This window comes from Parasteatoda tepidariorum, chromosome 9 (assembly GCF_043381705.1).
Source record: "Parasteatoda tepidariorum isolate YZ-2023 chromosome 9, CAS_Ptep_4.0, whole genome shotgun sequence".
In the NCBI taxonomy this organism is placed as follows: Eukaryota; Metazoa; Arthropoda; class Arachnida; order Araneae; family Theridiidae; genus Parasteatoda; species Parasteatoda tepidariorum.
In genome coordinates this window covers 64,543,507-64,569,672 of record NC_092212.1, presented here as the reverse complement: position 1 = coordinate 64,569,672, position 26,166 = coordinate 64,543,507, and the positions used below count along the sequence as shown (strand labels likewise).

At 29.4% G+C, this 26,166-nt stretch overlaps 1 protein-coding gene across 1 annotated transcript in view; it reads left to right on the top strand.

Annotated features, from left to right (window-relative positions):
- LOC107450885 (uncharacterized) overlaps positions 1 to 17,141 on the top strand; it is a gene marked incomplete at its 3' end in the record, with an annotated part of 39,786 nt that extends 22,645 nt beyond the window's left edge. The window contains 1 exon segment of the mRNA XM_071184959.1: positions 15,807 to 17,141. Within this exon segment, the coding sequence (XP_071041060.1) occupies positions 15,844 to 17,141 (1,298 nt within the window).
- Between the last annotated feature and the right edge of the window lie 9,025 nt (positions 17,142 to 26,166).

Genomic DNA, 26,166 nt, shown 5'->3' with positions numbered 1-26,166 from the left:
TAAACAAAAACCATATTTATACTTCTTTCAAGTTTCGTAATTATTTACTAATTTATTACTTCTTGTTTATCAATTAGTTAAGATTTTGCAAATGTAATATTTGACCCAGATAGCAAAATAAGGTTTATTTTCACTCAGCAAAAACCTTTTAATGTAAACCTAAAATGGATTTTTATGCGGTTTACCTGTAAACCTTCAAATCTTAAGACATCTGTCACAACCTGCTCTATTCTACGCTCATTACCCTAATCCAGTGTTTCCCAAAGTGTGGTACGCGTACCCCCAGGGGTACGGGAACAATTTGGCGGGGGTACGCGTTCGTATGCTAAATATCCTACAGCAAACGATAATTTATATAACAAAGCTAGCCACGAAAATTTACGATCACGTATTTTTCTATTGGGTATTTTTTCCAGAGTTAACAGTTAATAATTAGTGGTGTCAACAGCCAATTATGATTTTTAACTTTTGTGCAATTTTTTTATAGTAAAAAATACATTAATTTTTTAATTAGTAGTACACACCATTACGAAAAATTCAGAAAGGGTACACAAAAGTCATAAGTTTGAGAAACACTGCTCTAATCAAAAACTTTGGAAAACAACCTTCTATATTAAAACCTTAAATCGAGGTTGTCTTAGAGTGAAAAATAACTTGAAAAAAGCTAGTCTTAAGGGGAAAATAATCTTAAATCTAGGTAATTATAAAGTTTCTTTTCGCAGCATCTTGTATGGTCAGCTAAAATCCACCTTATCGTTGAAATTTTAATGGATAAATGCAATTTGATCCTCTCGCTAGTGTGACGTCATTTAAAACATCATTATGAACCTAAGTGGCCATTTTACCTTAGTGACGAGACAATACTTTTTAAAAAAGCTTTAAAAAATAATTTAAAATCCTTTCAGGATAAAAAGTTTGAAACTGCAATATTTTTGTTTTGTAGGTTTTTAGTACAAACATTTTCCTGACAATAAGAAAAAAAATTCCGACACAAGGTTTTCGTAAGGTTACACGCTTTCTGGGTGAAATGATTGATTTTCTTTGATTTCTACTTTCGCGGCATCCTTAAAAAATATAGGTTCTACCTCTAAAATCATAATTTTGTCTTTAAAAAAAAAACATTTTTCTTTTGCACCACCTGAGAATCAGAACACTCTCAGCCCAATTTCTTTATCCAAAATGCCCATAAAAGCGTGAACCTACCAATTCAGAACTCCCAAGAAGGAGTGGTCTTGGAAAGGGGCGACTCAAGAACTCCCTTCAAAATATGAGTTTATTCCACCACCTGGAGTTCTATTCTAGAGTATCCCCCGTCTCTTTTCTTCACCAGGTGAAGACTCGAGTGGGATGTTTTTCCTTTTCTGAAGGAAGGGAAATCCATAAAGAGAGCGTGGTGGAGTACAGAAGGTGCACCAACAAACGGATGTTACACAGCTGTTCGAGGGGGGTCTGCAGAATTTTTTTTCTACTTCTTCTTCTCCAGCTTTAGAACGATATAGTTCCATGCTTGTTGGTAATTGGGAGTGTTATCCAGGACTGGGCCTTGACCCTCCTCTTGCCCCTGTCGTGCGTAGGAGATACAGCTCATCTTGAAGTGATAAAGAGGGAAAAAGTAAAGTTTTATTTGGCATCCCCTCTGCGTCTAGGAAACATTAAATGGCAGATGCTTTTACTCATTATTAAGAACAATTGCCTCGTGTGTTATTTGCCTAAATAAGTGCTTCATATGCAGTACAAAGCAGGCATATGGGTCATTTTCATAATTCAGTCTCATTCGGAAATTGAAAAAAGAAGAAACAAATCCATTTGAGAATAAATATTTTTCAAGAATAATAATTAAACCCGTTTAAGTATATACTTTATAAAATATACACGCTATATTTCTATTGCTAATGATAATGCGAACGTAAAGCAGAATTTCGAAAAAATTGATAGGACAAAATTTATTATGAAAAACATTATTTTGTTGTTGCTTATCAAACAAAAATGCCAAATATATAAAAAGATCTCGATTTTGAATTTTATGCCCCTTCCGTAGATTTTTCTACTGCACGGCAACATTATTTTTATACATTTTGGACAAAAAATACTTTCTATGTGACTTAAATGCAAATTTGAATTTCAGAGACAAACCTTAAAAATAATATTAATTCTTTTACTTGGTTTGCCACGTCCGAAATTAAGAAGGGTAAAACAGATTAATATAAATAAGTGTTTGATTCAAAAAACCCATTTGTGTTTAAAAATGCGAATAAGTATGCAGTAACAGGCATGACACTGCCGACAGCGCAAATATAGCTATGCAGAGTTTTTGATTTGTATTAAATTTTTTTTAAACCATTTTTTTAGAATTTAATTTAAACTGCTCAGCACAATTATAAAATATGAATATGGCTGTATTGCTATATTTTCAGATTTTCTTCCATCTTATTTCTTTTTGAAACAATATTAAGTAATTTCGTATAATTAATTTTTTGGTTCTTGAAATTTACTATTGATTCTCATGTTATAAAGAAAAATTACATTCCACTGTACAGCAAATGTCTCAGTTCATATAATAAAATCAGTCACATGAATGGAACATTTGTTTATTGCAAATCAAATTTAGTAATGTCAAGTAAATATAGTTATGCAAAATAAATTTATTGAATGATTATAATTGAATTGAAATTGCACTATTTCAATACTGCTAATAACTAATCAATGCACTGATTTTAATAAATGCAATGGGGCGAGCAGCGTGTTATTAAGCATTTTGCTTTGAAACCATATTAAAAATGTAACGAAAAAATGATAACATTATTAAAGGTGCGATTAAAAGTATTACAAAATATCTATAATTATTTGAATGAAATAAAGTAGAGAAGCATAGTTAAGAATGTGTAAAATAAAACAAATTTAACTAAAAATTCTACAAATTAACATGGCATAGTTAAGAAAATGATAAGATAACATAAGGCAACCAAATAGCACAGCTTAAGGAAACAAATCAACAAAATAAAGCATAATTAAAATTATCTTTATTGTATTTTCAATTCCGCAATATAATTAAAAATTGAATAAAATTAACAGCATAGTTAAAATTTAACAAAATTTATAAAATAAAAATTGTAACGAAATGGTACCACTACATGTAAACTTAAGGTACTTGGCTTTATATTTACTTTGACATTTACAGCAAAATACAAAAAAAAGGAGTTTTAAATCTTTAGTGATCCTTATAAGCGAGAAATAAAAAATAAAAAGAACAAGGGTTTTAAATCTTTAAAAAAGAGAAACAAAAAAAGGAAGAAACAAGCAAAAAAACTCAAGAGTTTTAAATCCTAATTAGTCTTTACAAAAGAGAAACAAAAAACAAGGATTTTAAACATTTATTAATTTTTAAAAAAGAAAAACAAAAAACAAGAGTTTTTAAATCTTTATAATTCTATACAAAAGAAAAACGAAAAACAGGGATTTTAAATCTTTATTAATCTTCACAAAACAGCAACAAAAAACAAGGATTTTAAATCTATAAAAATCTTTGCAAAAGAGAAACGAAAAGCAAGGATCTTAAATCCTTACTGATGTCTTTACAAAAGACCTCTAAATAAAAATATCGTACTTTAATTAAGGTTTCCACTTTTATAACCGAACTAATTTTGACCTAATAATAAATATGTTATTTTGCACGCATTTCAAATACAGTGTACTTTTTTTTATTAAAAAATAATTAAAGGGTAATATTATTAAATATTTTACAAAATAGAAATGAGGTTCTTACGAGAAATCAATTTTTTACCCATTCGGCTACCTTCTCTAACACAAAAACAAATTACTCTTACATGGAAAAATCATTAAGATAGGAATTCTACAAATAAAATAAAAAAGACCGTCACATGTCCAATTACTGTCACAGCAAAGCATTGCTGTATAAAAACCTTTATTGCTTGTCCTGTGTATTGACCTAGATGTCGGGGGCTTGGGAAGTAGCTGTCGGGCACCAAGGGTGATTCAATTGAAAGCATTTTCAGGTTTTACCTGTGTTACAAATAGATGCCCTTGGTGCATTCTGTTAATGCATTTGTTTCTTTTTTAGTATTATTATTTTTTAATTGATTTCTTCCGTAAAGGATGAGAACTGGGTCAATTCATCTTTATTTTTCCTTTTTAGACACCTTATCGAATTCATTTAGTTTTAAAATGATGTCTTTTTTTTAATGCTCGTATTTAAGGTGCACCTCTTGTGTTTCATCTTGAATGTATGTCTGGAATGTTTAATAAACTATTTCCGTGTTGCGATTACTCCTGGTGATTTAATTTAAAATACTTTTTTGCGTTCTTTAATTTCCCTTAATTTTGTTCAGTAGATTTGAATCGCGCTCCCGGTTGTCAAAAAAATCAAATTTATTTCTCTTCTTATGAATATTACTTTTTTCAATAATNTCACATTAAGGAAGAATATAAGAAAAATAAGCATTTTACATATTAATCTTAAAAAGAAAAAATAAACACTTATACACATTGAGTAATATAGTTAAACTGCAATGAACCATAATAATTGACATAATATGCTTGCATACCTCTCTCCTCCCGAAAATGTCAGTGAACTTAAACTATTACATTCAATTTATTTATTATTTCTTTAAGAAAAATCAGATAAAGTTTAGATTATGACAATAACATAAATCAATCAGATCAATATTTCTTAACATCACATCCTAATTATAAATTTTGTTGTTATAAAGGCAAAATATGGAACAAAAAATACACATTTTAATTTTTAAAAAATTTCCGAAAGTTAAATATAGATATATATATATATAGAGAGAGATATATAAAGGGTACAAGAAACCATAAAACCGAGCAAAAATTATATTTTTTATTTGAAAAAAAAATTTAAAAGGAAAAAGAAGACAAAGAAAGATTTATAAATTACGGAATGCTTCCGAGTGACATTCCAGACATCTCAAAAATATTTAGAATTATAATTATTTGAAGACGATATTTAGAATTTTATTTCGTAAAGAATTGTAATTTTTATAATAAATATTATTTTTTCTGACGAGTTTAGATAAATTATATCTTAAGTGTTCTTTATTTTTTTTTCCAACAATATGTTTTCTATTTAGTAATTTTTAATTGTTTGAAGCCTGCAGAATTTTTTTTTTCTCATTCGGTTCATATGAATCTGAAGTATTATTTAAGGGGAGGGAGAAGAACTGAATAGATTTAATGGACTAGGGTGTTTTAAAATTGAACATTTTAAACTAATATAATGTTTGTTAATTTAAAAATTTTGTAAGTAGAAATAAAAAAATGCTAAACTCTTTGTTATTTATATATTTATTTCGTACATTTGTCGGTTTACTTCTTATTATCAATTTATTTTACTTTTCTAATGCATTGTTACTGTATTATTTACTATTTATAATTATGCTACTATTTTTCACGCACTATTTAGTTTGATTATAACATTACACAAATACCTTCATTGTTTATTGCGTTCTCTTATTTTCCCATATAGTTTTGAATAGTTGACATCTTCTCTTACGAAATAATATGACCTCTTTGTGCTTTTTGCTGATTTTAGAGACCACCTCCAATATTTTAAATATATTCGTCAATCATGCGTTCATAAAGGTTACCAATTTTACGTGACTTGAATAAACTGAAAGTAAACGTTTTAAGGGGCGTCTGTATACCTCTTATTAAGAAATACGTTCGAAGTTACTATTACGAAAAATTAACTGGTATTTTTAAAGTTACTTAACTGTTATTTAATTAATATTTTATTTTAACTGTAAGCTTTTTATGTTTTTTTTTTCCTTTATGCTCCTTAGTTTGAATATATTTTTACGAAATTTAATAAAAAATCTTAAAAAACTGGGTGAAGTTTAATACGCATCGGAGAAAAGGAAGAGTATAAAAGGCTCTTTCTTTAAAGGAAAAAAGAACACTTTGAATTCTAAATAATCAACATGGAACTTTAAGTTAGAAATTAAAGATAAAATAAAACAGCTTTGGCAGTTTAAAAGCAGTTTAAAATAAGAACGAAAAAGCGTGTAAATAAAAAAATACAGTCATTATAGTAGTGATAAGAAGATTATATATCGTTGTAAGTTGCAAGCACGATAGCACAGATGTTTACGGCATCTACAGATTTTCTTTACGAACAAGTTTTCTTTTTATATTTAAAAAGCAAACAAATGGAAGGAAATTCCTGAGATCTCTAAACTTGTTTATAATGAAAACTAAGGAGCTAAACTGAGAGAATAATGCAAAAAACATAATCTAAAAATATAAAAAAAAAAGAAATTGACTTAATTCATTAATTGTATATGGATTTATTCCAGTTTTAAAAAAAAAAATTGTACAAATTTAACTTAAATTTAAGCTAAAAAATCTTTTTTATGTATAATTTTTTAAGGACTTCATAATTGCAAATTTTATAACACTGTTAGATTAAGCTTAACATTTAGAATAATAATCTCAGTTGACTGCGTCGAGGTTGCAGACAAAGTTAAATTGATGAAAATAATGCTGCAGATTCACTATGTAAATTTTGCTACCTGGGCTGCCAGTAGCTATCAAATATTCTAATATTGATTTTCTCAAATTTTTTAAGATGTTAATTAATATGATCTTTCGAAAAGATTTTCAACTAAGACAGAATTTTTCTGAGCAATATAAAGAATCACTGATAGGTCCATTTGAGCAAAAGCCTTTGTGTATTGTAGATTTAGAATATCTCGAAACACTCGAAATTCTAATTTTAGAACTACTTGTATATTTTATCTGTTATTTTGAATTTCAACAATCACCATGAAAAGAAAAATTAAAATCGAAAGTAGAATGAAAACTATTTGAGAAAATTGATTGATCCTTGTCTTCGATAAAGACTTTTGAATTACCTTCACACATTTTAAATTATGTTTACGAAAAAGCTGACTAACAAATAAGGTTATTACATTCATTCCCATTTATCGGCAATTTACAAAATCTTATTTATTGGATATTTAAAAAGCGTCGAACCACTGGAATTCATTTATATTTCATCAGGTATTCTTAATTCCAATAATCAACATGAGTGACGATGGCTCAGGGGATAGAGCACTCGCCTTCTAATAAGGTGAACCGGGTTCGAATCCGGCAATAGCTGGTCGGTACGAATCCACATCCGGTTTGCACCGACCACAGTACTGGCGTGAAACATCCTCAGTGGTAGACGGATCATGGGTTAGAGTCCCTTTGCAGTCAGGCTAACCGTGGGAGGTTCGTGTGGTCTTACTCTCCATGTAATGCAAATGTGGGTTAGTTCCTTAAAAAAGTCCTCTACGAAGGCGAATTTCCCCCAATACTCCATCCAGGAGTTCCCTTGTCTTTTGGATTGGGTTCAAAATTACAAGGCATTCAACCAATTTCAAGGCAGTTCAACATTTGAAGTCGTAAACTAAAAAATTGGGCCGGCTGTTCAACGACGATTATAAAAAAAAAAATAATAATAATCAACATAAAAATAAAAATTAAAATAACAATCTAAAAAATCAATCAATCCTTGTCTTCCATAAAGAATTTCGAATAATCTTCACACATTTCAAATAAGTTCGCGAAAAAGCTTACAGACAAATAAGGTTATTAGATTCATTCCCATTTATCGGCAATTTACTGAATCTTATTGCATTGTATATTTCAAAAACGAGGAGATCGAATTTTAGGACCACTTTTACATTTTATATCTGGTATTCTAAATTTCAATAATCAGCATACAAATAAAGATTAAAACAACAATTTAAAAAACCGATCAATCTTTGTCTTCCATAAAGAATTTCGAGCAATCTTCACACATTTCAAATAAGTTCGCGAAAAAGCTTACAGACAAATAAGGTTATTAGATTCATTCCCATTTATCGGCAATTTACTGAATCTTATTGCATTGTATATTTCAAAAACGACGAGATCGAATTTTAGGACTACTTTTACATTTTATATCTGGTATTCTAAATTTCAATAATCAACATACAAATAAAAATTAAAACAACAATTTAAAAAACCGATCAATCTTTGTCTTCCATAAAGAATTTCGAACAATCTTCACACATTTCAAATCATGTTCGCGAAAAAGCTGACTGACAAATAAGGTTATTTCGATCATTCACATCCATCGGCAATTTACATCCATTAATTTTCATTATCAGAGACTTAAGGTGTGTCTGCATTTTAATCTCTAAACAGCTACAGCTCGCAGCCTGAGAATGTCATTCGCCATTCGTTTATTCAAACACCTAACTAAAAATAAATTAGATTTACAACAAGTATTTTTGCATATTTTTTTTGTTTGTTTTTATTTTAGGCTAAGTTTTTAAATGGATAATAATTTCTGTTATTTTATTTGTTCACTATTTACAAATTTAAAATAAAATAAAAAAATAAATAATATAATCTGATATAATGGCGCAATTATTTAGTCTATTACGCACAGCAAAAACACCTAGGAGACAAGTTGGTAGGTAGGTAGTTTATTTACGTCGCACTAGAGCTGCACAATGGACTATAGCAACACCTCCAAGAAGAAAGAAGGCCTCAGCACGGATCAATTTAGTAGTCCGACGTAATGATCATAAACTGCGCAGTGGAGAAAACATAAGAAAATGTCATTGCGTTCGGACTACTAAGCTGCCCAGTGGAGGAAAATACGAAAGATGTAATTACGTTAGGACTATTAAAGGATCAAATTTCTTGTTTATGATAACCCGTGTTGAGGCCTTCTCTTTTCTCGGAGGTACTGGCTATAAGCGACGGTCTTGGAAACATCCCTGAGAATGATCCTAAAACATGCTGTCACAATTTTGATCCTCTGGTAGCCCAACGACCTGCGCACGAAATCGAACACTTTACGGTTGAGCAATTTAACGAGGATTGATACCGCGCACCCTAGGTTCCTACGCAGGCTGATCAAAGTGATCTCCCACCAGCTTACTGACCGCTGCCGCTGATACTTGACTCCGGTGTCAGAAGAGACGGAATATACGACTTATAACGCATGTGAGATTTAAAATAATATTAGCTATCTTGTGTTTATTGTGTAAAGGAAATTTCCAAAATACCTATATACCTATAATGACCTTAATACCTATAGGGAAGATAGACATATATATAGACATCTTGCTTTGATAACCCAGAGAATTTTCCCTGAAGACAAGATGTATCGTCCTTAATGCACAAAAGAAATCCCGAAAGTCGTAATAGTATCATGTTATTAGTTTTCAGTGAATATTTAATGAGAACGAGATATCTCGTTTGTGTCATCATGAACGAGATTTGACTTTAATTGAATTATAGCATTACATTTTTGTGCATATTTAAATATGGAATTTTATTTTCATTAAATTTGTCATAAAAATACATATTTTATCCCTAAAAAGCAATAAGCTCTAGAAAAAAAAAACAGTAGCGTTTGTATAAATTACTATATAATTTATATGCTCCACTACAAAGTGTATAATTTATGCATATATCAATTTCTTTATTACTAATGAGTAGAGCCCGGAAGTTCAGGCAAAATGCCATAAATGCCCTTTTCTGCCTTTTTTAAACGTTTTCTTCTGAAAATGCCTTTTTCTTTCCTTTTGTTCATAAATGCCTATTTCTGTCTAATTTAAAATTTTTCTGCAAAGCTTTTTGTGCTTTTGACCGAGCATAAACGCAAAATGAAGAAATTTTGAAGTACAGAAATGGTTGACTGTCATCCGANCATTTATTTTATTTGATTAAAATTTTAATTTTTATTTTATTTATGATATATTTATTATTATAAAATTTCAAATGTTTTAGTTGTTAGTTTATTTATATTTGAATTAAAATATGAAATCCAAAAAAAGTAGTTCGATATTTTTTTTCAATAATTACTTTTGTGAATGAATTAATTATTTACCAATAATTAATTTTGTGAATTAATAAAATTTCAAAGATGAATGACCGTTTTTCGTAGATCTAAGTGATGGATAATAAGTGCAAATTTGAAAAATTATTGTTTGGAAGTGAGCCATGTTTAGAAATTTCACCTTTAACGCAGAAAAAGACACCAGTGTTTCATGCTATATTTCATAACCATAAAATATTAAAATACTAAATATAATATTCTTCTCTTATTTCTGCCTAAATTAATTAAAAATAAAGAAAAAATTATAAAAAAATGTTTAATAAAAATTCTGCGTTAAAGGTTTAAATCACGAAATACTATGTAATTAATATATATATAGAACTTATATAGAACTATGTAAAGAAAATAATACTATTTATTTAAAGAGGTAAACCAGCTGGTAGCTGAAGGTAGCTAGTATCCTTTTTTTTAATTGAAAATGGTTTTACATAAATTAAAGTTTAATGCAAATTTCTTTGAAAAAAATTGGAATTAAGAAAGTATGAAAAATATCTCGATCTTTTAATCTTTTCTCTTTTCTTTAACAATTTCTTTCAACACATTATTTTATATTTCTTACTGACAATCATTATAATGGGATTAACTTTCCTTTTAAATTGTGTGCTTACATTCTGACAGCAAACAATTTCAATTTCAAATTAAATAACTCCAAAATTCGAAACTTCATTTAATATTATTCAAATTATTATTTCTATTTGAAAAAGTTATTTATGCTATTTATTTTGTCATTATTGTAATAAATGTTATTTTATTTAAAATGTATAGATTATTTATTACTAAGAAATTTCATCTAAGAACATCACGTATTAATTAAACATTGTTTGATTACTTCATTATTTATTTAAAACCAAAATTATAAGTGATATGAGGCTTTTACAAAAATGGGCAAATGCAAAACTGTTGTACGAAAAATCCAATTCATTTTTTCAATGTCATTTCATTTAATTTTTTAATAAAATACAATTTATAAAAATCCTATTTTGAATGTGAATGGATTACTTGTATTTCGAGAAGAAGTAAGGTAATTATGCCTAAATACGTGATTTAAATCAGATTGAATTAGAAACCTGTAAGTGACGTCACGCTGGTGTCGAGCCTGATTAGTTTCTGAATCGACACTGCCACGATTTGACTACCTGACGTCACTTGCAGGTATCCAATTGTTTTATACAAAGTTATAGTTATGTATAATTTTTTTAAAAAAAGTAAAAGTCGAAATAAAAGAAATTATTTTCTTCCACAATTTCTCTCGAAAAACTATTTTATGTTTTGTATTAACAATCATTGTAACTTGATTAAATTTCCATTTAAATATGTTTTTATTCCAGAAGCAGACGATTTCGAATTCAAATTATACATAAAATATTTTATTTTATTTTCTCTTCCCTAGTTTTTTTCTCCTTCTTAATTACTTCGCACTAGATAAGAACTAGATAATTCGGAAAACTATTATTACGTTTTTTTTCTTCGTTCTTTTTTTATATTTTTCATTAAGAATCATTATAACCAGATTAACTTTCCATTCATATGGTTTGCTTTTATTTCCGAAGCAGACGATTTCGAATTCAAATTATATATTTTCAAAACCAGTGAATTGAATGTAAATAGATTGATAGATCGGACTCATCGTTTGCTTTTCTTTATTTTCTCGCAGATATTAGAAACAGAAAAAGATTATAACCTTTAGCAATCATTCATCCGCACCGGTTAAAGATATCATTAAAAAGATTTATGATATTGAAATCTGAAAAAAAAATTCTATTCTGCCATTTACTTTAGAATTGTGATTATAAATATGCGTGTAAAAACAAATTACACGTTATTCAACTCCGCGTATTATCAGTTAGAGGGGCGGCATGTTTTAAAGGCTGCGATTTTGAAAATGATTGCCATGTTTTGAATTCGTTTAAAATCTAAGATGTTTGATAAAAATTGTCCATGTTTTGCGAATTTGTTCTGCTTGACCAAGGAAAAATACCGTTTAGATTTTTATTACTTTATTCCTTTAATCTAATTTATTAGTTGGAAATGATTTTTGCTATTAATATTTTCGGAAGTTTGACTGTTTTTAAAATCCGTTTTTTCAAGGCCTTATGTTTTGGCAGAATAGTTAGTATTTATCTGTATTGTTCTGTTTGTACTGTCAATAAAGTTATGAAGTCAATCGTACAGTTCTAACTCAAAAGTTAATATACACCCGTATGTTTTGTTTGTTTTGTCACAAAAGTTTGTTTACAATTGTTATAAATTTCAAGAAGAACAGTAATTTAATAATATGTATTAGCGATAGCAATCGAACACAATTTTTTTAAGAGTGTTTTTACAGGAAATAGTTTTAAAAAAAGCACTCCAGAACATGCAAACATTTGAAAATGTAACAAATTATTATTTTTAGCTAATGAAAATTTGTTTTCAATGTTTTTGAACAAGTTGCCACCATTTTAATTTCAAAAAAGAACATTTCTTAAAAAAATTAATTTACCGAACTATTTAAAGTGAAAAAAGTGATCAAACTATTAAAGAAAACTATCAGAAGGCTGAATACTGCTAAATCATATTTTAATAAAAAATAAAATACTTCATATCATTAATTTATCAACCTCATAATTGATCCCTTTTAAATATTCTATGCATGAAAGTAATAAAACTATAAACATTAAGTCCTTAAAAAAAACTTTTATCAACACACACGCAGTAAATATCAACTTTTTATATTCCCCACTGTAACAATAAATAAAATGACAAACAAACCAAAAAAAGCTTTATTGAGCAATTAGCTAACTCTCATCAATCGATCATCATTTTGTATTTACAATCAATTCATATCAAACTTAATTGTTTTTTCTATGATCACGGTTTGAAGTTACCAAAAAAAAAATATTGTCTCTTAATAGCTCTTTTAATCCTTGCCACTTTATTTATCAAAATCTTATCACTAGATCACTTGAATTTTCTCTTTATTGTTTGTAGATGCTTAAAAAAGTATTTTTAGTGCGCTGTCGACTTTTCTTAAGTAATTAGATTAAGATTATTTAAGTATATTATGAATAATAAGAAATTCATGTTTGTTTTATTAGGCTTTCTCAGAAAGTCACGCATAGCGCTATTAACTTCGGGGCGTCCTTGTAAGGTTTATTGTTGTTGAGTAAGAGCTCATTTTCTTTTCCGTTTATCACATTTAAATCGTTTTTATTCAGTTATGTTCATAAAATGTTATCGTAGAGTGCACAAAAATGAACGGTAGGAAAACTTTGTTATTATTTTTTAAAAAGTGTCATTGTGGTTAATTATATTCTTATGAAACTATACTATCAAAAATAGTTTTTTTTCATAAAATATTCTATTATTCTTAATGTACTAAATTAGACTAAAATATGAAAAGGGATAAGTACATTGCAACTATTTATTTGTTTTTTTAAAAATATTTAAAAAAATGTAGCATTTTTAATAAATGCAAAAGATTTAGTTTACTATTTCAAAAGATTTGGATTAATTAACGAGGGCAAAAGGTTTATTGAAATAAAAATCGGAAAATTTGGTGTAAATAGAAAGTACTTATAAATTGTTACATCATACAAGATAATATATATATTTTTTAAATAAGATCATTTTTATGAAATTAAAAGTGAAAATCAAGAAATTATTTTTTTATTGTTTTTCTATTTAAAAAGAAAACATTGCAAAAGAAGTTGCCATTGCTGTTTTTGATGTTCAACTTAACGTTAAATTTTACATTGCTTCGCAAAAACTTAAGAATTCTGAAATTAGAAAATGAGTAAAAAAATGTACAAGTACAATAAAATAAAAAAAAATGAACTTTCGATTCTGTCACTTATTTTTTTAATATTTTTAAATTCAACTTTGTTGAAAAGTTATTATAATTTCAGTGTTTTATTCTTTTTTATTGGCGAAACAAGTGAGACAGAGAGAGAGCAGATGTTGCCAACTGCAAATTGTAACAAATATGTTGAAATTTTTAAAAATATGAAAACTTAATTTAAGAGAAATAGAGACTATTTTCTATTTAAGCTGTATTTATGATATATGCCTCGCTAACGAGTAAAATTATTTCTTAATTAATTTCTTCTTATTGCGTCAGACACTCTGTATTTCAAAATTATTATTTTCTTTTTTGAAAAAAGTACAGAAAATATTTGTCAAATCTACTTTTTCATGTATAAGATTATAAATAAAACTTCGTTACTAAAATTATAATAATTATATATTTTATAAACTGAATATTCTTTGCTTTTACATCGGATTTTAAGAAGGACACAATGGTAATTGCGAATCATTCATAGAAGTTTTAACTAGTGGAGGCCTCTAGTTATTTCTTTAAAAAATAATAACAAGATTCAATTTAACGGTCAATCCGTTTTTTTTTCTTCAGAAGCTGATGATATAGAATTAATGGAATCGCTATTGTCTCATATTACAAAGAACTTAAATTAATACGAATCACCGCACACAGCCAGCTAAAAACAATGCAACGAGAAATAAAAGCCTAAATGTTCAGATTTTAAATTTCTTTCTCGTGATCATGATTAGAACTAAATGACCGGTTTAGCAGGAAACTGCATTTGTTTAATGTACGAGTAAATCAATGAAAAACTCTTTAATTGACACACAGCAAGGAGCAAAGAACTCGTTTTAGCAAATTTTATTTGTTGTTATTATATCTGTTTGAAACATATCTAATAAAGGTACATTGTGCTAGTGTTGTTTTCTTATATATAAAGTCTGTGCTCAAAGTCAATTTCTATTGCTAGGGAATAATAAAGGTAACTGCAATTTGAAATCGGAATTTATCAATGCATTAATTTTAAAAAACAATTTTTAATATCGTTGAACCTCAATTTTCTGAAATCTTATCATTCAAATCGTCGACTATNTCTACCACTAGCATATAAAAAATTAAAAAACATTTATTTTTTTTAATAAAAAACAGTTTGTTATTGAACTTTATATTGAATTTAAATTAGTCGATTAATTCTTTGATCTTATCTAAATCATGAACTACTATTTAGATTACCTGTGGGAAAAAAGAACTAAAAACAATCTAGTTTTTTAAAAAAAATTGTAGTATTCATATATATCGTTGACTTATAAGATTGCTTTTGAAAAATATAAAACTATTAAAAAATGTCTGGTTATGAATATTCATGGCAAACAAGAAACATAGGATTTACATACCTGACCTGCCCACTTTTGATCCCTTCCATTATGATTTTTCCCAGTGGTAGAAAAATGGAATTAAAATTTCAATTGTAAGTAAAACGTTGTATTTGAAAAGGCTTCAGCTGACAACCATATCAGTAACACATATTAACATAGATGCTTAATTTTTTAAGAATAGTAGTGATCAAAATAATTTAAAATATAAGTTTATAAAAGAAAAAAATTTGTATATATTTAATGCCACTTTAAATATAAAAATAAAATTTTATGCGAAATGCGTAAAAGTTGGCAGNTAACATACATGCTTAATTTTTTTAAGAATAGTGGTGATCAAAATAATTTAAAATATAAGTTTATAAAAGAAAAATTTTTTTATATATTTAATACCACTTTAAATATAAAAATAAAATTTTATGCGAAATGCGTAAAAGTTGGCAGGTATGGATTTATAAAACGTCCTCATCTTTGCAAAAATGTCTTTTTTTCTTTTTCGTAGTCATGAAATTAATTCAATGCGATAAATAAGATATGTTATTCTCATCCTAAAGCATTTCTTTTCTTACCAATTTCTCATTTGCATGAACTGAATTTGAATCTGTTTGATTTGGATGATTGGAGCTCCTCTGATCTTTGATTGAAGTGATAAAAAGTAATTTTACCATGTAGTATATTATTGACATCTAAATCTTTTTTTTTTCTCTTCCAGATAGTCAGTATGAGAAAGGAATGATTCCCATCTTCCTATGTGCCAGATGTACGCAATCTTTGAGGAAATCGTTGGACCAAAGCCATCTCATTCCAGTAAAAGTATCCTCCAGACACACGGTGATGAGGATCAGGGAATTGATGTGAGTGCGGTAGATCAAATCGGTCATGGAAGTAGAGGAGATCTTACGGAATTATCTTCTCAGTACGACGTGTCACGTTCACGTTCGAGAAGGAGCTCTGGTAAACACCAGCGCATCTATGGACCTTCAATTTACCAACAGAATCCATATTCTACACTCCCGCGCAACAATAGACGGCGTGCGACGTCGCTGTCGTCCAATGACTTTGACGAAGCGGCATCGATATGTTCGTCAAATCCCCTATTGGACACTATCAGTGTCCTGACATATGATCCTCCTGATGATTCGGATGATTACTATGATCTGACTGAGCCAACTGAAAAAACAGTTAAATCATCTGGCAATCCCGAAGGAGATAGGGATTCTATTGGCTACGCGGGTTCTAGTTCAATAGATAGTGGTTACAAGAGCCTATGTCCAACACCTGAGATTCCAGATCCATCTCTTTATGGACCGGATGCTGTTGGTCAATCCAATGCATTCAATGAATTCTACACGGACTCAAACTCTTCACCTCAAAGCCGAAGTACAAAGCCTCGAATCATGATGGGCACTAAAGTCATAAGTCGTCAGGGACATATCTCGCCTATGAGAGAGCCTCCTGGCTCCAGGCGATCTGACTCCAGTCTCTATGACGTCAATTTAGACCACCTTATGTACCTTCGACAGTCTTTGTTGAGTGCCATCCAGAAGTGCGAATCTTCGAACTCCGATTCATTGTTTGCTCATAAAGAAAGGCGACAGGAAGTGCAAGATAGCAGTGCGATAAATCCCGTACCTGATCAGTGCTACTCAGATACTTCGGCAGAAAAAACTTCTCACCCCAGTTACACAAAAACCGTTCGGTTCAACACAGATGTAAAAGTTTCGACTTTAAACCCCACGGATAGTGTTTCCGATAAGGATAAAAAATCAGGCCGGACTACCGATGTTTCTGGAGATCAAAATGGTCCCAAAATACAATCTAAGTCCATCCTAAAAGACCCTCTGTGTGCCAATTTAAGGTCCCAGCTAGAAGCTGGTTCTGTTGATTGCACATTAGAGGAAGAAATTGACACTCTCTTGTACGGAAGGGCGGAGTTTTACGACCTGGAGAACGTGGATGACTTTCCATGTAGTTATGTGACTATGATTGAAGATAAATATCGCAGTGGAAAGCCTAGCATAGCCAAAGTTAGAAAACTTAAAGGTGAGTCATATATTTATTTCCTGATTGTTTATATAAACTTGACATTAGTATGACTGAATGACAGGTAAATGTTTTGATCCTTGTTCGATAAGGGTGGGCCCCGTTGTTCTTTACCTCCCTTTAATAAATTCCTCCCAAACTTACACGCAATGTTTATAATTACCGGGTATTTTTTGGTTCTAAAATAGAACAATTTCCAGTTTATAGCCAGACTAGGAATGTACTATAAGTTCCTTGAATTAACCCTTCCCACGTTGCTAATAAATACAGGATATTTTTTGGTTCAAAGGTAGAAAAATGTTCAGTTTTTAGCCAGTCGCGGAGAATGTACTATAAGCTCACTGTCTTTGCAAACGCTGTTCATAAATAAACGATATTTTTGGTTCTAAGATAGAGATATTTTCAATTTTTAGTCACACTCGGGAAATGTACTAAGTTTACCAAATCAATCTTGCAACTCCTGTTTATAAATACCGGTTATTTTTTGGTTCCAATTTAAGACAATTTTCAGTTCTTTGACAGATGTAAGAAATGTTTTTTCGAACAAAGTTTTAACGTATGAAGTTGCCAATAACAGTCAATAGTTATCCTGACCATCAAGGGGATCGTATGTACTATTATACTTGCTGGAGCAATTATTTAGTACAATCAAAACTGTCAAAAAATTTAAGGAAAAGTTATATTCCTGATTTATGTTTATGTATTATTATAAAAATTTTAATTCATCTCACAAATCATTCATTCAGTCATAAAAGTATTTATTCATGCAATAAATTATTTGTTTGAGAAACAGCTTCTTTCCTCCATAAAATTTTTCGGATAGCTTCTAAATTTTTAAAATTAAAATACACTGGTAAACAAAACTAAGTGATTATTCAGGTTCCTTCCATTTATGTTAGAACTACTATACAATTTTAATGAAATTGTATTTAAACATAGTTTGGTACAATACAAAAATGAATAAGTCAATTTTTATCATACACAAGCATGATCATAAGCAACGCTCATTGGAGTCAGAAGATATAAGCACAGAATAAGTAACATAATAATAATAATAATTATAATAAATGTTAATATGAAATGTGACCCTCTGTCAAAAAGCAAAAATGTTAAGATGCAATTTCTTGCAGGAAATAGAGTGATTTTGCTTTGCGTTTGCTTTATGTTAACCGTAATACTTGCTTTATTTTCCACCACTAGCTGTTCGTAGATAAAATTTCGGGCTTAAAATACTTTAAAGTTAACAGTCTCAAAAAACTTTAGAGTTAACAAGAAATGTAGCGCTATGTAAATTCGTTCCATTTAGAGAATTAAAAAGTTCTCTTGAAATCGGTCCCACACGTTTATGCTGTATACGGTTGAGCTGTTACGCAAATGATGTTTCAAATTTTTAATGAATGTAAAAACCAATTTGTCTTACTACGCTATCTATCTTTAAAACTCTTAATCAAGTTATTTCAAGCACACTAATTGAATTGTCAGTCATTCTCATTTTATTTCATTTGGAATAATAGAAAGCTTTTTGGAGTTCTCTGAAGTTGGAAACTTACTTCTTGTTAATTCTGTACTTTAAAGACTAGCCAAAAGTATTCTACTCTCAAGTGTTATTACTCTTACCTTTAAAGAAAATACCTTAAAACCCATTTCGTGTTACTTTATTGATCAAATTAATGTAAAAATTTTTTTTGAAAAGCTTCAAGGTAGATAATTCGACAATTCCTTCAAATTTCAGCAAACCTGTTATGTTACGGTTCACATGTTATCACAGTATTAGTTTTATAATCGTTACCCTTAAACCTTTATTTTCGGACATCATCTCTTAACAGCCGACGCCCTTGACATTCAACCATTGCATTTTTTTTAACTGTAAAAACTATTTAATTACAGTCAAGGAGAACGAATCAATTTAGATATGATACACGAAATAATACACTTTGACCTCATCTTTTCAGGTGTACAACCGCTTGACAAGAATCTGAAAAAACTAAGTAAACTAATAATATTAAAAAAAATCGTTTATATTTGGAGGTTTTTCCCCCCAACCCTTGATATTGTAGACCCGGAAGTTCGTTGCCATTGTGCTGAAGAAATCTACTCAATAATCGTGACATTATGGGCGTGCACTTGGCTTCCATTTTGTTTTTAACTGCTGCCACCGCTTTCAATCGAATAAAAGATTATTATTTTTTTTGCACAAATAGCGCTCATCTTCGTCTAAAGAAGAGCTATGATTACCAAACAGGCTACAATACGCTCTGTTTTTTTTTTTTTTTTTNACTGGTTTTTTTTTTTTTTTTTTTTTGCCTCTATCATATTTTTTTCAACTTCGTTTTCATGTTAAATTGTTTATAATAGATAGGCCACGTGATAGATCAAACATTTTGGGTTGTTTACCAGAATTTAAAATGATCTTATATGCATGTAATTTGTAAAACGAAATTTAATATTTATGAATTTTTAACCAATAGTAAATAGCACGAAGCCTGTAATGTTCTGTTAAATTATATTCTTATACATTTATGCGAAATCTTTTGTCTCTTTTTTTAATAAATGTATATTTATAAGATAAACATGTCATTATTTATCTTATTAAATAATACATTCTGATCCCAATTTAATGAATTAATCAGGAATCAAAATTTTATTTGTAATATCTGGGATTATTTCCTTCATTTGCATACTTGCAAATTCATTTGCGTCTAGTTTTCGTTTACCGTAGAATAACTCTACATTTTCTCAAATCATTTTACGATTACTTTTTATTCTTTCTCTTATTTTTAACAATAATTTTAAGGTTTTGAATATTATATAAGTAAAACTGCGATTCGATTTCATTGTTAAATTGATACTATGTCTTATTATATTTCTTTAGATATAGGCTTTTGGTAAGTTAAATTGCCAAACATTTTTATACTGATGGGTTACTATAGTTTCAAACATTTTTACAACTGAATATTATTTTAATAAGGAAGACTTTTAAGATTAAAAAAAAAACAGTTTGACGATTTTTCTTCATTTTAATATGATAAAAAGCATACACCTACAGCACATACCGAACTACATAATATACTTATCATAATACCATAATATACCTACAGCAGCTTTAGTGTCTCAATTGAGACCCTAGAGCTGCTGTAGCTTAAGGAACAGAGCTCTTGTAGTACTATGTGTTGACCCAGGTTTGAATCTCTGCGTCGACAGGTCGTTCAATTGTTGCTCTCGGCTTGCACCGTGCATAATGTCGATATAGTTATTTTGTAGAGTTTGCTTGTTAAAATAACAGTATTTATCTGCTGAAAAAATAGATATTTGTTTTTAAATAACAAGATTCTGTGAGAAAAAAGAATGGTTTTTTACTGGCCCACTAGCTGGCAGTTTTTTTCCACCTTAAATTTAACAAATGTTTTTTACAGTGTATGAATGTACCTTTGAGCTTTGAATTCCAGTTCTTTGAAAACATTTTTCAATTATATTTTTGTAAAGTTGGTTTCAAGATTGTTTCACATAATATGAAATGTATCCAGTACGGTGACTATGTTTTTCACCTCTGCATTTTTGTCCAATTATGCAATAATTTTTCTCATAAGCAACTTTCTGTTATTTATGTTTACATATCGAATGATATCAAGGTCTAGTAGTTAAAGCACACTTGTGCAATTTGCCAGAAAAAATAAGTAGAATTTGTTTTTAAAAAAAAAAAAATTCTTGAATTTCGGTTGTGCGTGTTATTGATAAACAAACAATTTAACTTTTCTTTTTTGTAACTTTATCGTCGCATCTTTAGAGATCTCAGGACTGAGAATAAAGCTTTAAAAGTCAACTTAATCAAAAAAGAAAAAAAAAATTGAATTTTCTTAATTTTTGCTTTTATTTGTAAATTTTGGATTAAATATTCGTTCAATAAGAGTTTTTTTGCCTCCATTTCAGTTGGAAAACTAGAAAAATTCGCTCAAACGTGAAATTCGAAAAATGAAGGTTTATTAAATTGAGGAGCAAATGTTTTGAAAAATTTGGATGCGTTTCAAATTCCAGAGAAAAAATCTTTTATGAATAAAATTTTTAACAAAATATTTTTTTAATTATTTATTTATTTGATTACAAATCTATGACTTTATACTTAAAAAACTAAACCTTGAAACTTTTAAATAACTTTTAATAACCATTTTAGCTTTTATTAGTAGAACTAGAGTATTTTAAAAATAAGCTTAAACATTTTAAAACGAATTAAATTTGAAAGGTAGAGCAGTATTAAAAAACTTCCTTTTCTTATGTAAAATATGCTTTATATATTCTGCTTTATCTATGCTCTATATATTATATATACATGCATTCTCCTCCTCAAATTTGAAAAGAAAAACCAGTTGTGTGCATGAACCCAAATTCTACTTTAAAAGTATTGAAGAGAAATTTATCATATATATTTGAGAATTGAATCTGCAGTGGTTGACAAGTAAATAAGACAAACCAATAATGTTCATAAATTAAGCAAATTTTTAGACATATATTTGCTACCACTTTCGAATTTTTAATAGATTTTGTATTAAATGGTTCTTTCGTAAACTGATTTACCATCCTAGTGGTCTAATCGGATACCTATAAAAAACAGTGTGGAGACATGCCATGTCTATTACTACTATTAATTTTTTAAATAATTGTTCTGTATTTTGAACAATTAATATCTAAATATCAGTTTCCTGTTTTAGTACCAACATTTAAATACCTTGAAACCGATATTGTGCACAAAGCATCAGTTCTATGGTATTTAAATATCGAATATTTTGTTCCACTGTGTGATTCGGTTTTTGTCCCTTCAGCTTTAAATTTTTTACCTTGATAATTAAAGTATGTCTAGAATAGACCACGTAACGTCTATCTTTTATTAATACCTTAAATTATTTAAATAAATTTTCTAAATTCTGAAAAATATTATTTTTAAATATCCGTTCCGTATTTTAATACTGATATTTCTATACCACGGAAACAATATCATACATAAATATCAATTCCATGGTATCGAATATTTTGTTCCATTCGGTTGATTCAGTTTTTGTCCTTTTAGATTTTAATTTCTTTCCTTGATAATTAAGATATGTTTAGAATGGCCAACATCACGTCTATTTTTCATTAGTCCCTTTTAATGGTTCGAATATTTTCTCTACATTCTGAAAAATAATACTCTCTAAATATCAGTCTCGTATTTTAATGCTGATATTTATAACCGCAGCACCGATATCATATACAAATATCAACTCCATGGTATTTAAATATCGAATATTTTGTTCCACTGGGTGATTCGGTTTTTGTTCTTTCAGCTTTTAATTTCTCACCTTTATAATTAAGATATGTCCAGGATGGACTACGTCACGCCTATCTTCCATTAGTGCTTTTAATTGTTCAAATAAAAAAAATGGTATTTCTTGTCCGTGACAGTGACAGTTACGTATAAGAGGAATCCACACTGCGACAGTAGTTACGAAAGAATGCGGTCTAAATACCTGCACGCCTTATTCTTTCTTTCTCTCTCTCATCATGGCGATAAAAAAGAATGCCAAAAGGGATTTGCATGATTGTTTTTCAGGAATTTTAAGTGTGGCTTCTCATCAGTGGTGTCACGGATAACCCTATGCACGTCATTCATTGTGTCGCTGTTATTATTTTTTTTTTCCCGTAACCTTCGGCGGAAATATTGTGGTCTCAACATTTTTAGAGGAAAAAAAAAAGTAAGAGATGTACGAAAAAGAAGCAGGTGCTGCTTTTCAGTTTTGGTGATATGAAATCAGAACGATCTTACTTGAATTATGTCTGAAGAATATAAAAATCAAAAGTTGCATGTATATATATATATATATATACAACAAAATAAATTAATACAAGAAAACACGATGAAAGTTAAGAAAAACAATAAGTTTCATTTATTGCGCAAAAGCTGCAAGTAAACTCATTAGTTAGATAAGTTCAAAAAGAAGATAAAACAAAAGAAAATTATAGACATATGCAAAAGGGGGGGGGGAATAATAATTAAAGAAAAAAATAACAAACAACTGATTCAAAAAAAAAAAAAGGATGAAAATTTTAAGAAAAAACCGGAAGATAAAGGGCATAATCTTTTCATCAGCCCACACGATTATATCCGCAAAAAAGATGAAAAAAGAACTTACTCTTTTTGAACTTATATATATATATATATATATATGGGAACAGATTTTGTGAGATTTGTTTGGTTACCGTAATGTCAAAAATTTTTATACCTGACACTGAATTTTCTGTGACAACAATATTTTTTAACACTAGTTGCTCTTAGTGGTTTATGGTTTATATTATATACACTATATTTTTTAACACAATAGTTTACAAACAAATACAGTTACCATAACCACTTAAATTCAATTCAAATACCTATAAATGGCCCATTTAGGTAAAAATATAGTTTAAAAAAAATTAAAATTTGTTCTAAAGGAACTTTTAATAACCAATAATTAAAATCCATTTAAACACTAACTTTTAGCTTTAACTTTAAGAATACTTATTCTTTTTTTTTCTTTCTAAAACATTGTACACTGATGTCTATTAACCAAATTGGTCTTAAATGAGATAAGAAAATCAAATTGCTTGCCCAACAGTCACTTCACAAATTAATAATTTTCACGCTGATAAGCTATCATAAATGGAAACATTCCTGTCTCAGTATTGCTTACATTAACTTGAATATTTTTTTACAGCGGTCTCTGAGACCAAAATAACTACTCTTTCGCGCCCAAACTTAATTTAAGAAATAGGCAGAGTTACCCCAGTTGACTGGAATCTCCTTATAGTAGTTCTTAACGGCGTCCTATCACGAAATGTTCCCAGATCTTCGTTTCCCATTTTATTTTATAACTGGCGTTGAACAGAAGACCAAATTTTGAATTTACGACTAGCAATATAGTCTTTACTAGCAATATTATACTTGCAATTTTGAGCCAAACCCAGAAGATAATGGAACGTCTGGATTAAGCATTGGAAAGAAATTAGCTTTCGTGGAGGACTTTTTGAAGGAACTAACATGCATTTGCGTTACATGGAAGAGGAAAATCACGATAACCTCCAATGGTTAGCCCGATGGCAAGGGGATTCTAACTCACGATCCGTCTACCACTGAGGATATTTTACGTCAGCACTGTGATCAGTTCCATGCGAACTATGATTAGAATTCGTATCAAACAGCAAGCCGTCACTAAGATTAAAACCTGGATCATCTCATTTGGGAATCGAAAGCTCTATTTTCTGAGCTATTGCATCTGAAATATCGAAATTTAGTTACCTACAGAGATATTTTACTAAAAAGCAGTCGTTGAACAGTTGACCCAATTTTTGGGTTTACGACTACTAATGTTCAACATCGTAGCCTTGTAATTTTGAACCCGATCCAGAGAACAAGGTAACTCCTGGATCAAGTATTGGGAGAAATTTGCCTAAGCGGTGGACTTTTTGATGCAACTAACCAGCATTTGCGTTACATGGAGAGGAAGACCCCGAGAACCTCCCACGGTTAGCCTGACGGCTGGGGGACTGTAACTCATGATCCGTCTACCACAGAGGATATTTCACATCAGCACTATGGTCGGGGCGAGCCGGATACGGAATTGGTATCGACTAGCCATTGCTGGGATTCGAACCAGATTAATCTCATTGGAAGGCGAGCCCTCTAACCCCTGAGCCATCGTGGCTCCTGCAGAGATATTGAAGCCAGATAGCATTAAATAATCCATCTTGTCTTTTCAAAGCAATCGTCTAGCTTTTTATTATAACTTCTTTTTGCCAAATGAAAAATAATAAATTTTCAAAAAGCAAACAAATATCCGGTACCATTTTTTTTTAAACCACATCTTTCTATACCAAACACATCGGTGCAAATAGAATTACAGAACGGGCCATTGCCCCAATGCCAACAGAAACCCACTGACTTGGAATGTAGCAAATCCTCCACAATGATTGTCAGATGTTAGAAGAACGTTTTTCTGAATAGAACCCGGCGAATGAAGGATTATAATACTCATGTAAATTGTAGAGAATAGCAAAAAAGCAAAATCGAACGAAAGGGAAAAGAGGATTAGAGTTCAAAAGAAAAGAGCTATGGAACAAATAGCATTGCCTTGAAAAGGACAATGGGCAGGCGACCTCAAAGGTCACCAATAAAGGATAGTAATGGGCGGAGTAGGCGAAGGTATTTCAATATACGTGAGCCGAAGTCCAATTTGATAATGGCGAGAATTCTTTCGTCTCTGATTATTTACGAAGTGCTTTTAAGTGAAAAGGGAGTTACTGATTGCTTCTTTTTTTTTTCTTCTTTGAATTTTACCTTTATTTTATTTTTTGTCTCGTTAGTTCTTTCTCTCTTTAAAGTACTGCAATGATTTTCAGCATTTCTTTATCAATAAGTGTAGCATATCAAACGCTGAAAGGAATTTACGAACAACCCATGATCAATTAATGTATGTGGTATAGAAAATTATGATTAGTAATAATTATGACTGTTACTAAATACTAAATTATGAATGTAGTTTAGTATTTAGTTAACACTTAGTAATTTAGAATAATATTTGGTAATTTAGTATACATAGTTGAGCATTAAACTGTAATAAATTGTTACTAAATACTGTATAGTACTTAGTATATATAGTTTAGTATTGAAATATTAAAATATAGAATAGATTGTTACTAAATAATTATGTGCTAAATTAAGAGTATTATTACTAATTCATAGACTATTACTAATAATTCTTAATTTTATCTTTCTTTTTTTGTTTCGTTAGTTTTTTCTCTTTAAAGTACTGCAATGATTTTCAGCATTTCTATATCAATAAGTGTAGCGCATCAAATGCTGAAAGGAATTTACGAACAACTCATGATTAATTAATGTATGTGGTATAGAAAATTATGATTAGTAATAATTATGACTATTACTAAATACTAAATTATGAATGTAGTTTAGTATTTAGTTAACACTTAGTAATTTAGAATAATATTTGGTGATTTAGTATACATAGTTG